This window comes from Octopus bimaculoides, chromosome 4 (genome assembly GCF_046866305.1).
Source record: "Octopus bimaculoides isolate indiv1 chromosome 4, ASM4686630v1, whole genome shotgun sequence".
NCBI classification, from domain to species: Eukaryota; Metazoa; Mollusca; class Cephalopoda; order Octopoda; family Octopodidae; genus Octopus; species Octopus bimaculoides.
The window spans coordinates 65,638,621-65,654,300 of NC_142931.1; the positions used below are offsets into that span (position 1 = coordinate 65,638,621).

The 15,680-nt window shown below is 29.4% G+C and overlaps 1 protein-coding gene across 1 annotated transcript in view; it reads right to left on the reverse strand.

The window, feature by feature from the left end:
* LOC106882502 (suppressor of lurcher protein 1) overlaps positions 1–15,680 on the reverse strand; it is a 1,283,613-nt gene that overhangs the window by 504,620 nt on the left and 763,313 nt on the right. Inside the window, exon 10 of the mRNA XM_089350836.1 lies at positions 5,358–5,429. Within this exon, the coding sequence (XP_089206962.1) occupies positions 5,358–5,429 (72 nt within the window). The remainder of the gene's footprint in view (positions 1–5,357; positions 5,430–15,680) is intronic.

A 15,680-nucleotide genomic window follows, 5' to 3' on the forward strand; every position in this document is an offset into this window, starting at 1 on the left:
GACAACTTGTAAATGTTTGACTAATCTGCTAAAAATAAACATATTTTTTTAAAATCTCAATACACCATCGTAAAAACGGTAGGAAACATCCAACCATATAGTTCTAGATAAACAAAATCTGAATGAAAAACAGTTGCTATTAGTAGGAACACCTTTCAGTTTTGATAATAGATCTCTTCAGTCAAGGTTGACTTGGAGCTAAGCAACAATAACAACTACATTCTATAATGACATAATCAACCATCATCTATGATTTAGATGCCATATGTCAGTTGCAAAGCTCTTCTACCTTGAAGCTATAAGATCTTAACCTCAATATTTTCATTTCTTTTCTAACTTATTGGGCTGCTCAATCTTTTTATCTTAATGAGGCTTCCATCTGAGACTTGGCTTCAATAATTGCAGGCAAGGCAACTTGGAATTAATCTAATCTATATCTAAACGTATGTGTGTGTGTGTGTGTGTGTGTGTGTGTGTGTGTGTGTGTTGCAGCCATGACTGTTCGGCAGCAGGTATGACTGTATAGTTAAGAAGTCCACTTTGTAACCACATAATTTCAGGTTCAATCCAGCTGCACAGCACTCTGTCAGCCCAATGTTTTTGTGAAGGAATTCGATAAATGAAAGCTCTGCTAAGTTCATAGTGTGTGTGTATGTGTATGAGTGTGTGTGTATTATATATATATATATATATATATATATATATATTTTTTCTTGTATATATATATATATATATATATATATATATATATATATTGTAGCTGTGTATGTATCCGTGTATGTGTCTATTTGGATTTACATTCTGTGCTAAGCTATGCTACAGAAATTTGCTTACTGATGTTTCTTAGTCAACAAATCAACTGGAAACTCTGCACTTTCAGAGATAAGTGGAATGAAAACTATCCTACTAGAGGAACAATTAAGAATTAGTAACAAGAAGAACATTCTAAATGTAAAACAATGCTTTAGTAATATGTATTCACCTAATCCTTGTTAGCAAGGAAAATGGGCAAAAATCAAATGCAAAAAAACACATATTCATTCATCTAACTGTGAGGCAAAATAGGTCAAACAAGATTCATAAACTCTGCCCAAGCTAGAGCAGCTATTATAAAGATCAACCCAAAGTTGATGCATAATTTGCATTAGCTAACAATAAAGAATGTCATTGCATTTCTGGGAATGAAACTCAAGCTAGATAATGCATTTGTATACTATAATGATGATGATAACAGATACTAGAACATATAATGATGATAGTGATAATAATTATTCAATTTAAAATACACATCAGCTTAAGAGCCAGAGGTAGTTTAGTTCAGTCATTAAGGATTTTCTCTAAAATGTATGGAGGTATAGTCATATGTTGTAAGTTAAAGTATGCAATAGTGGCGTCTAAATTATAATCTCATAGATCATATTACAATTTAATATCATAATCATATGATCACCATTCCATACAATAACATTATATAACTTTAATATCTAAAATACAGCACTTGTTAGCTCTAATGCATCATCTGGATTTGCTCTTTTATGCTAGAAATTTTTTCATCTCTATAATTGAAAAGTTTTCCAATATTTCTTATACTCTTTATGCACTGGAATTTCCTTCCATTTTTTATAGTTAGACCCAATGAACTCCATATGATATTAGATTTAAAAGAACACATAGAGAGAAAAATCAATGAACTCAAAACAGCTATAGTAAATTTTCTGTACCCATTCTTCTGAATTGTCAATTCCTATCTGACGACCTATAACTGCTTTATGCTGAGCCTCACCTCTGACATATTCGTCAATATATGTTCAGTAATACAATATACAGTGACCTGCTATTTCAGACAAGATGACATATTGCACCCCAAGGATGAAAGTTTGGGGAGACTACTTACAACATTCTCTCAAAGTATGGCAGCTAGATGAAAAGTGTCTGAACTAAACAAAAAGCACTTGACAACGTTTCATGAACAGAATAACAAAAAGGGGTTACATCAATAGAACTTTTCTAAGCAAGTTGACAACTCTAATATTATGAATGGGATAGACATTATTTTAAAAAAATTCAGTCATATACTATACAGGAGGAAAAAAAGACAGGATTAATTTAAAAGTGTATAAGGAGAGTAATACGACATGTAAGAAACTACAAAAATAATTTCAGTGACAATGAAAACTTCTTAAAATTTTGGAATATGATCAACAAATATAATGATGTGACTGCAGAAATATCTTATAATAATGTATGAACAAAAATATCTTATTTTCAAGGATAAATGATTTCTTATATTTATTATTATTTTCAGGAATGATATTTGTATCTCAACATAGAATGTTGTTTAGTTCCAGGTCAGCCTTGTTCAAGCAGTCCTTTGATCAAAACTGTTTCAGCTGGGACCATTATTTCTTGATGCCATAAGTACTCTGTCAGTCAAGGAGTATATGATTTAAGTCGACAGGGTATGATTTGAGATTTAGCAGCTGTTTCTAAGAAATACCGCAACCATACAAAAAAGGGCTCTTTCTTTAGCTTGGACTTCAGAAAACAATGTTGGTATTTCTTAAAGTTAACCTATGTGTATATAGCAATGAGTTTGACAAGATAATCTACAGAACAGTGGAATTTTCTGATATATGAATGCAGGTATATTATGAAAATACAAAACCATTGTTTACTCATAATTGATTAACACAATGATTTATTACAGAGAAATGAAAAAGAAATTCATATTATAGAAGTAACTTTATGGTTATATCATTTGCTTGTCTGACACAAACATTTCAAACTTCAAAATTACATTAACAAATGACCCTGTAATTTCAAATTTATTCATAACAGTTTCAAATATTTCACATACAAATAGTTTGCAAACTGAAGAGATTTAAAGAGACTTTCTTTAACCAGTTCAATGTCAGGTAGTTTTCAAAGTTTGTATGTTAGCTATTCAGCAATGAAAATCTCTACATACCAATAAATAAAAAATATACAAATATATATAATCAGTGAGTTTTAGTCCTGGTTCTTTAAACAAAGACAGTAGCAATTTAATTATAGTGACAATGTGACAGAATTCTAGATTTTTAATAACTAAAATTTAATTAAACATTAACAACTTCAGTTATTAATGTAAACTGAAGCTTAGGTTATTAACTGAAACTGAATCAAATCCAGTGAAGAAAAGATATAACTTGTTGCTTAGCCAATGATAACCCAGAATAAATCTATGATCAAGGGCATACCAACTTTGACCTCACTATCTAATACTCAGATATAGTATATCTAAGAGTAAATAATCGATTGTGTGTTTTTTTTAGGACAATGTAGTCTCATTTGAAGATTTGGCTGCTAATTCTCGCTAGGAGAATAACAATATAGATGCTTCCTCACTGGTGCAAAAATAAGTAGATGGGAGCAGTAGCCATTGCAGGAATGGTACAAGCAGTATAAAGCAGATACAACATAGACTTCCAAGAGAGTCAGTTTCAAATAGTAGGTTTATCAAACAGGCAGATAACATGTATTTTGAAGAAGTACAATATCTTTTTGATGTAAGATACATGTACTATTCCAAATGTTATTGTAATATTTTATGCTGGAAGACATTTCAGTCTCGTAAGGAGTTATTTATTTTTGATCTGAAGCTTACAATTGATCTCTTCCTTATGGTTTTGGGTTAAAAATTGTGAGAACTAGTTTGCTTAAAATTCCTAACAATATTAGCTGAAAGATTTTCATCAACAAAAGGATGACATTTTGTTTCTCTGTGGCTGGTTAATATTTTGGTTCTAAGGATGTTAACTGTTCCAGGTTCTAAGGATTTAATAGCTGGAGCAGTTGACACATTTTAATTTTGGCTGATAAGTGCCATTAACACATGTTAAATTGTAGTTAAAAGAAAGCCTAGTAAAAGTAGAGATAACATTTGGAGGTTCAATACGAAAATGCAAATGACCAAATCTTTGGCAACTTGCTCAAACAAATGCTAAAATGATTTTCACTTTGACAAAAACCTAAAATTTGTAGGGACAATTATAGTTGCTTGGACTGACTTTCATACAATATCTGTATGTATATTCTCAACTCTGGAAATGAGGAGAGAAAAATCAATCCTAATGGGATTTGAACTCAGAACATGGCTAAATATTGGAGAAAATGACACTGAACTGGCTAAATGTAAAGCAAATTTGGAACTGAGAAACATGAAAATAATATTTAGAGCAGCAAAAAAAAAAAAAAAAAAAATTGCTTGGACTATTAATTCCATTTCAATGTTCATCTCAAATATGGGATAGAGACATGGAAAAATATAACACTAAGACCACACCAGTTATAGTAATATTTTGGAATTCAGTTCTTATTACAAATGAATGCACGTATCTGTCTATGTATGTGTGTATATGTGTATATGTGTGTGTGCGTCAATATATATATATATGTATTTTTATATATATATATATATATATATATATATATATATATATATATATATATACACACACACATATACACACACACATATATACATACACACATTACTACAAACACATATAGCACCGGAATGTAATTAGAGTGTACATTAAATAAAATATGGAGTAAATAAACCACAAGCTGTGATTAATAGTCCACTCAATTTTCACTTCTTCAGTAATGATTCATTTTACTATGTATGGAGTAGTAAATAATATCAATTTTTTTTCTTTCGTTTTTTGCACTATGTAACATCTTATCAGAATTTCTAAATTCAGAAAATCAGAGTGAAAATAATGGAACTGTAAGTTAAAAAAAAAACAAAAACACTATGTCTTTTTAAAAAATAATAATAAACGAACAATAAAATAAAATATCAAAACTTTCAAAAAGGTTAACATTTTTCTGTATTTATGAAACTTTTTTCAACTAATTATCATTTTCTTTTTTTTTCAGTTACTAAAATTCATATATAAATGTGTCCATTCTGATATTTTACATATATTTGTAAGAAAGATTTTTATTTGGTAAATTGATAAGTAGTTTCTTAATAGCATTACTTCCTGAATAATAAATAACAGTTATATTTCAAGAGCAAATCCAAAGATTTGCACACTGCTATTTATCTTAGAGTAAAATATCTCAGTCAATTAATATCTACTTAAATATAGATATAATTCTGAACTCAAATATCAGTTTGGACTACTAAATTAAGAAACATTTTAAAAATCATGTATCATAAATAATCATGTAATTCTGGAGGGTAGGATGAGGATGGTGGTGGTATTGGTAGTAATGATAGGCACAAATGACTGTCAGGGTAGAATTTTGAGAATGAAGGTTTCATTTTTTTTTAATGAACATTGATTAACAGTGAAGAGTAATTTCACCTTGGATTGGTCCTAGTGTCTGTGGATAATCCATCTGCCACTTCAATAGGACACTTTGTTCCGATCTGGTACCTCACATGTAAAATAATGAAATAACACTGAATTGGGCTAAACATATCTATGATATGAAATAGAATCAAATTTACAGCTAAGATTTAATTTAAAAGATAAACAATCAGAGGGCGTATCCAGGTTGAGATTACTTCCTCTGCTTAATAAATTTTGGAATATATGGGGAGGTATTTTAAACTTGCATTATAAAGTTTATGAGAGGTTGAACAGAACAATTTCAGTGTTACATTAGATCGCTGGGCATTAGTGTGCTTTATTGCAGTCACTGCATATGTGATAGATTATTTTATTAAGGTGGGTTTCCTCGATACGCCCAAAGAGTACAAATCATATTAGTCTATTTTCTTCATAAATATCATATCACAAACACACAGCAATGATTTAGAGTTTACAAAAGTGTGTTCTTTATTTATGGTTAAGTCAAGACTTTTGGCAAACAACATTGCTAAAAAGGAATATTTTTCTGACATGAGTATTCAGTTAGAATGTCTTAGAAGTATTATGATTATATACATACTAAGCATTCAGATAAAACCAGTCCACCATCCATTGTTTCATGTATCTGCAGAGGCTGTACTTAAATCTTATTGATTCCCCGAAAATGGTTCTCAATGAAGCTTACATCATATAGTTAAAGTTACATTTTGCCAATAACAATGTCATATAAGATTTATTGTTTATTTAACTAAGCTTTCACAAGAAAATTTATACAATAATTATTTGATATTTAGAGCAAATATTTCTTTTATTAAAAGTGTTAGAATTCTGGACAGTAAACTGGTATTATTTACAAGAAAATAGAAATGTTAGTAAAAAAAAAATGGTTAATATAGTTTTCTGAAAAAAACATACAAATTATTTAAAATCCTCTTTCTCAAGAGGAAGCTGAGCTCTACTTCAAAAACATTTTAATAAGATAAGAAACAAATTACAAGAGGCTTCTTTGATTTTTAAAGATAATTTCAAATGATATGTTAACACACACATTATATGTGTGTGTGTGTGTGTGTGTGTGTGTGTGTGTGTGTGTGTGTGTGTGTGTGTGTGTCTGTGTCTATACATATGTATATATATATATATATATATATATATATATATATATATATATATATATATATCATATATATGTATACGTACATGCATACATACACATATGTACACACACACACACACACACACACATATATATATATGCATATGTGTGTACATGTGCATGTATAAAATTTGGTCTGCAAAATGTAGCAGTGCATATAACTTTTACTGGCCCTCCAAGGTCAATGATTTTGTTGCCACCATTTGAGTGAAGTTTGAAATCAGCAATGATATTCTTCTTTCATACATACAATTTTATATTTTCTCCTAGAAAATCATATTTTATACATAATGTATTAACTTCATAAGTGCTAAATGTTAAGTCACAATCTACAACTACAAAAAAAGAATCAGAAGCTGATCATTCTTTTGCCTCATCTTTAGAAAATCTTTCTTCTAACTGACAACAATGATGAGTTAGAAAAGACAAAAGTAAAGTGGAATATTCTGGTGGATTTAATGTATGCGGTTGGCTGAGTGAAAAATGATCACTCTATGAAAGGCTGCATCCCAGATACTGATCTCTTCATCTTGTTAATTTTACCCATGCAATAAATGTGTGTATGTGTGTGTGTGTATATATATATATATATATATATATATATATATATATATACACAAGAATACATGTGTGTGTGTGTGTGTATATATATATATATATATATATATATATATATATATATATATACAAAATATTTATTTATAATATATTACATACAAATTACGTATAAGCTACACACACATGTATGCATATATAGATATACACTTACAAGCATATATATATATATATATATATATATATATATATATATATATATATATATATATATATACACACATATGCATATACATATATATGCACAAACATATTGATATGTGCATACAGACATACACACACACACATACACACACACACACATATAGTGATATACACCACTCCATTTAATGTATTACTACACATAGAATTTAGTCTATCTTCAAATTAAAGTAAATTTAAGAATTGTTCACTGATTTATAGGTAAATTAATAACTATCATACATGACTGCATCTTTAGTATTTATATAATCTATTATCTATATATGAGTGTATGCATGTGTGTATACCTGTACATATATGTATATTTGTATGTGTGTGCACAGACACACACACACACATATATAAATATATATAAACATATATTCATATATGTATATAAGTATTTATCTACATATATATGAAAAAATGTGTGTATATGTGTATATATCTTTACACAAACACGTGCACACACATATATATATGTGTATATGTGTGAATATACAGTAAATGAGAATGAAGAGATTTGAGTTAAGACATGTAGATGTAGTTGACACAAGGCAACTAGTTCAACAGTATGAGTTCTCATCAACTGTAGGTATTTCATTGTTATTTCATAGCAGTTGATTAACTGAGTTGTTAGAACACTATACAGAATGCCATGAAATATTTAATTACAGTTCTTTACATTCTAAATTCATATCCTGTCAAGGTTAGCTTTGAATTTCATGCTTCCACAGTCAGCAAAAGGAGGATCAAGCAAATCTTAGGTAGGTTTAATTAACTACATTCTTCTCTCCAATATTTTGAGGCTAATAAAATGTATTTGAGTCATGTATTGCAGCTGATTTTTAATTGGCTAACTTCTGCACACAAATTTCTAGCTGTGAGCAATTGTTAGAAATGCATGTTCTGAGTTCAAATAACAGCTAGTAAGGTCAACTTTTATCTTTCTGGGAGTGAAAAATATGTACAAGTCAATTGTTGGATTTCACTATAATCAGCTGCTTCCTCCAGTAAAATTTCTGCCTTTGTGCCTATGTTACAAATCATCATCATCAGCATTATTATTATTATTATTATTATTATTATTATTATTATTATTATTATTAAGGCAGCAAGCTGGCAGAATATTCACCATCGTGGGCAAAATGTCCACCAGCATTTATTTCATCTTTATGTTCAGAGTTCAAATTATGCTGATGCCAACATTGCCTTTCATCCTTTCAGGATTGATATAATAAATACCAGTTGAGCACTGAAGCCAATGTAATCGACTTACCCCATCGTTCAAAATTGCTGAACTTGTGACAAAAAATTTGAAATCATTATTATTATTAGTAGTAGCAGTAGCAGCACAACCGCAACACTACTACAAATATCGCCACTGTGACTGCTTCCACACATACTTCTACACATGCACCCCCCGACACACACACACACAGAGGTTTGTGTGTGCATGCAAAAGAAAACAAATGATGCTTATGGCTTGATTTACTTATTCATTTCTCAGATTTTCACATTAATACAACTTATATGTGTAAAGCTCTTTGCACCAAATGAGAGAATCAGCAACTGTTTATACATGCATGTTTGTGCACTCACACAAAGTGCAAGCCAAAGTTACTACACCAAAATCTGCCTTAAAATATTTCCTGAACAATATATCGCTGCAATAAATGAACATCATCATGTGCTTTTCACAGAAACTAGGTACCAATCTATTTTACCTTACATGAGCAGAAGTTGCACAACGAACACTTTCTAAATAAAGACTAGATTAGTTACTAGTGAAATAATTGCCTCTTTAGCTAGATCCCACGATGTCTGTTTTTGTGTGGAGGAGAGATTTCATTTATAGTTCATTTTAAATAAATAACGTTAAAGTTGCATTAAGGATCTTGAAGAAACAATATTATTGTATAGTCTCATTAAAGAAGATGCAAATAGATTATTGAAAACATTATTAAGGAAAAAAATTCTAAAAAATTGTAATATGTAGGTGGCTATTTTGTACTTCTTTGAAAAAGGGTTTTTTAAATATTAAAAATAAATTATTCACTATAGTGGGTGTATGCATATTTTGTGCATATATGTAGGTGAGCACATGTGTGCATTGTATACATGAAAACTTTTGACATTCAAGCTATGGTAAATAAATATATTTGAGGATCAATGACTTCAAGTTTAAAACCTGATTACAAGCAATGCTCTAACAGAGATTTCTTCCAGTGACATAGGAACAGGCAAAATTAACAGAATTGAATTACTGGTATAAACAGAATATAAAATAAATTGAACCTCAGCAGGATTAGAACTTGGAAAATAGAAGAAGGAAACAATGTCTAAAAGGACTGCTATTATTTTTGACATTTCTGTACACTTTTTATAATAATTAGTGCAGTATAGTTAACAATCAATTCTTGCCTTTGGCTGGTGACTATTTTATGATTCCTTAAGGGAGGAAATGGAAAGACAACTTCAATGGGATTTGGGCTCAGCAGATGAAAAGACATAACTAAGTATCATCTACAACCCTCAGACTTTTTTAATATAATGTTCATATGACAAAACCCTCAAGATTTTCATAAGTACATTCCAAAACTGTTAAGAGTGAATTAAAGATATCATAATGCTTATTACATTCTAATGATAATGCCACACCCTTTATGAATGACATAACTGCCACAAATATGAAAGTATAAAATAAATAAATGATAATAATGATGATAAATACAAAGAATAAGTTAAATAAATAATCATAAAAGTTCAAAATAAAACCTAAATACAATGATTCAGCAAGAACTTGCTGAAAGTGCTATTTTGCTAATTTTCTGATGCGTCAGCAGAATTAATTGATTAAAATCAAACCAAATTTCTGTAGAAATTATGAGATGAAACATTATCCGATAATTTGGCTTTAACAGAATATTTTCCAGAAAGAAAAGGTCCTACTTTAAAGTGTCTTTTATTGAAGCCAGTGTTCTAAATAGCTAAGTTATAGACATTATAAGGTTTTATTGGAGAGATTCTCACTATTGTAATCAATTTGAGCAAAGATTCTAAATAGCTATAATGGATTTATAAGATCTTACTAAAATTGCAGCATGAGTAATTTGAGCCAAATTTCTAGATAGCTATAGCCAATAAATTATTATAAGGATTCAAAGACAATGCAGCATGTAGTTATACCTAAAGCTGTGTATTAATAATGACTTCAGATAATGAATACAACCTCAAGAAAGTTTAAATGATAGGAAGCTTAAATGGAAATACAATAATGTGACATTTTGTGTCATATCTTAAATATATTATTAGTAGTAGTATTGTGATGATTATTAAATTTGCTAATTAAATTTAGATCTTCAAGAAAGAGGAAGAAGAGACTGTGTTATTGCCAATATTCTTGTGTATTCATGTATTAAGGTACTGCTTGCATTGCTAGTACTGGTTTTTTCTAATATTACTGCAGTATAGTAAAACTATATTTAAAATATTTGTTTCCAACATCTGAATGAGGCTCAAGGTCACAATGAAGAAGAAACTGGAAGTTGCAACAGCATGCTGCCAATATTTATACTTTTCATGAAAAAATAAAAGAAGAAAAAATATCTTCAAATATGACTCAACTTCTTGGCAACTTACTTTCACTCAATGAGATTACATTATTAGTAATTGGTTACATGAGTACACTGGATTGCATTATATGTAAAGTACTGATGTAACCAATTCCAAGTTAGGCACCAACATGGCACCTGAGAATTGATGTTCTGCTTTTGTGTACACTCATATCTGTTGAAAGCAAATGTAAACTCATTTATCAGCAATGAATAGAAAATAATATTTAAGCTAAGAAAGAATGTCTACTTGGTAAACCACACAGCATTATTGAAGACCGAGCTTGAAAAGATGTCCTTTTTTGACCAGAACGTTTCTTGGAAAAAAAAAGTTACTATGATATAAAAACCTAAAAATCAATTTAAAATGCTTCTGAAAGATCCCAGTAGACTAAAAATGATAATGGAATAGTAATGTATCCCCATGCTAATAGTATGAGTTTGAAGAGTAGATTATACATATATATAAATGCAAACATACATACATACATACATACATACATACATACATACACACATACATACATACATACATACATGCATGAATGTGCATGTGTGTGAAGAAATATATTTAAAAAATGTCCAAGTGTCACACATTTGCTCAAACAACAATAAAAATATGACAAGGTACATCACACATATCAGGTAAGACACTCACCATAAACTGAATACAAGAAAAAAAACACAGAGATGAAAAACATTCCATGCACATGAGGCATGGATATTGGAAGTTCACACTACATGAAAAAATGCATTTGAAAGGGAAATAATGCAGTCATGTTTTATTTTCTGTGTGAGAAGAGTAATATTTAGTTCACAGAAACGAATAATGGTGTGTATCAGTAAAAAGTAAATATCAGTTGATATAGGTGGTAAAATTGAATATATTTGGGTGCCATTAGGAAAGGTGATTCCAGCAGTTCAGACAAAACTTGTCATTTTGGGCCAGCCAAAAATATTAGAGTTTACCTTATTTCATGACACAGACTTGTATTTTGATTCTCCCACTCCTCTCTAACACAACAAAGAGACAATAGAAAATACAACACAATACAGAACATATAAAGAAGCATGCAATGGAAAGGGGCATACATTTCTATACATACACACGTAAACTATTTAAACAATAAAAAGATAAACATATAGTGTCCATGAAAAAGTATAAGACAGTTGCCAAGAATGAATCAATATATCCTGAAATTCCCATGACCTTCCTTTTGAGAAAATGCTTCCACTTTCAACACAAGTTAATCTGTGAAGTGGTTAGTAATACCAAGTACCAATATCAAGCTCTTAGTTGTTATCAATTCTATCACTAAATGCTTTGATCCCAGTAGTTATTTTGACTAATGTAGTATGTAATGTTATATGAACTCAAAATGTTTAAAAGGCAGAATATAAGAGGCAATTTGTGCCATTCCAGTCTTTAGTCCAACACTATTACCAATACACCATAATAGCCAACTACAAATTTAATTCTTTTTATGTTACTATATTTTATATGTGAAACACACAAGAAAATACAATACAAAATAATTAACAGCAGCATTGTAAATAAAAAAATATTTTCTTATTTTCTTACTGTAAAATATTTTACAATAGATCTCCAATAGCAAAACAAAAGAAGACAAAGGAAAACATATAACCCAAATAAGTTTCTTTGCTGGAATTTCCTCAATATCCATTTCCAAAAAGAAAAAAAAAATGGATGAAGAAATAATGAGAAAAAAAAAAACCCTCATGATTTGAGTACAACAGTATAAATTTCTGTTATTGACATTAAAAGGTTTTGAGTTGTTTCAAGGGAAATAATATTTGGAAGTCATTCTGATGATAAAACAGAAGAAATTAAAGATAAACAACACCACTAAAGGAAATATGTCCATGTAGTTACTATGACAATGCATATTTACGTTTAATTTCTTCCTTATTATATTTCCCTCCAGTTTTAAAGTCTATTTGTTCTGTTTAAGTTATAAGAGAATAAAGATGTCATACTATTGCTATAGCCAACTTATGCCTGCACACAAAAAGAGATATTCAAATAGGAAAGAAACACGAATGTGTATGTGTACATTTGACAACAACTATTACAAATCCATACATAGAAGTCATGCACAGCCACACTTGTGCTATTTCTCTCACTATTCAATGAGTGGAACATGAATAAAGTGTGTATTTGTATAGAAATAGATTAGAAGTTTTACTGAACACATTGACTATGTTGTCAAGGCATGCCTACTATATTACAGAAAACAGACAATTCTCTTTCTAAGTCCATTAGAAACAAAAATAGATATAAGTTTCATGCAATATCCTCATAAATTTTATTTGCATCATCACAACTGCAAATTTCATCACCAGCTCTCAGGAAATAGTATGGTGCTTTCAGAATGCATTTTGGGAATGAATACACAAAGATAAGGATATGGTCAATTCTGATCAAAGTAACACCATCAATAAATGTATGAAGTTTCTATGAAACCTGTCCAACACTAAAGTTACATATCATTTGTTTTCCCATTAAAATATTAACATTAAACCTAAACAATTCAACTAGTTACAAATTACCAAATTTCTAAGAAATTTTAAAAGGAAATCATCTGATGTATATGTTGTAAATGATACTTGATAACACACTTGATTTTATATATATTACATACAACCGACATTCTAAAACACTTTTTAGATTTCTTCATTAGCTCTCAGTTCAAGATCACAATGATTTTGGTACCTTCCAAAAATACCATTCCCTCTAAGTTTCTATGGAATTCTAAGTTCTCTCAGTGCACACACTGCAGCATGTTTCTTTCCATTATCACCCATATAATCACTACACTAAACTGGGTCTAGCAACTATTTTGTTTTGCTACTGACAAAGGGTTTGTTCTTTCCTCTGATTTTTTCTTTCATCTGAACAGCTCAGGGTATATATATTTATTTATATATATAAACTATTTATATATGAACTTATGAGTCAGTCAATGAGAAAACACCTACTAAAAGAATTTTTTTTTGTTTTTGCTGGTTTTAATATTTAAAACTCATTCTTCTTATCAATTTCTCAAAATCCAAATGATCCAACTAATATATATAAGCAGTATCTTAATGCTAATTAAAAAAGATTCTAAAAATGTAATTAGATATCTAATACCTTCAAAATTATATATAGAAAATGTGTATACAGTGCATACACACATACATATGTTTACACACACACACACACACAAATTTGTACATATTTTTAAGAAATTATAATTTTATCCTCCCATTTATTCTGAATTATCAATTAGTTGGTTTAATTAACAATCAGTATGACAAAAGTTGGATCATTTTTCATTACCAAACTTCAAAATTATCAGAAAATCATTTTTGAAGGTTTGCTAAGATAAAGAATAATATATGGTGCTAGATGATAGTGAAATTTAAATCATCTGATAAAATCTACTACAACATGGTCATATCACAATGCGAAGGATTATTCTAAGTGATAATGAATTTTATAGATGACATAAGAACTATAAACAGAAGTGAAATATTTGGAATATATATATATAGGATTAAATTTTAATTTCTTCTCTAGAGATACTGAAATGTGAAATTATAAGGCATTTGATTTTTCAAGTACCACGAAGTACATAGTTTGAATTCCCTTCCACAAACATTAACTAAGTATTACAATGGAAATATTGTATATACATGTATGTGTGTATATAACCTTACAGAATGCTAGCACACACACACACACACAGTGATTTGCATTAAAAATGAATTCTTATCTGATATATACTGCCAGCAGATTGAGTAGAAGCAGAATGATATTACATATCATGATAAACAGTTATATTGAGATATATAGTGTAATATGAATTATTGAATGCTGGTGTAATATATGTGTTTGCAGCATAGAAGCTTTTCTTCTTGCAAACAGTCTATTACCCACTTTCAGTTACTAGTTTTAAAAATTCACTTATCTTATGCATCAAATGCCCCAAGAAATAACCACAAATGTTACAATTTGATATTTTTCCTCCTCTTCAATCATGAATAACTCTAGTTAAAATAGTCAAGAAATTTACTCTAGTTATCACTCTTATCTAAGATATAGAAAAAGATAGTGTTGCTAAAATATTTTTTGTATGATGGTGCACAGTAGAGTATGGAATAGTAAGGCTCAATGTGATATAGTATGGATAAAATATAGATAAAAATATTGGATGAAGATTCAAATAACTATAATATACAATGTTAAATATATTGCATTGGAATGAGCAAATTCAAAATTATGTGTAATAGTACATTATGCTCACAGTATAATACACTTTTCATAAAGAGCAGTGTAGTTGCTTGCTGGATTATGTAGGTTGATATGAAAATTAACAGTTGCAGTATCTAATGTGATGTATATGCTATGTAAAATCTGTGTAGGGGATTATTGCAAATAATATTGTGAATACTATATATAAAATCTATGTATAATGAATAATGCAAAGTTTATTATGATAATATGAAGAATGCAATTCATGAAAGATGATAATGTAAGTTAAAGCAATACATGACATAAGCATAAATATTTTGATGAAAAAAATGTTGTGTGTGTGTGTATAAGAAAGAGAGAGTGTGTGTGAAAGAAAGAGAGAAAGAAAAAAGTGGGAGAGAGAAGGAGAGAGAAGACATAATGATTTATAATATTCAGTGAGTTGGTAAAATGATTTCCATCAAGTTAATATCTTCACAACAAAATGTTGG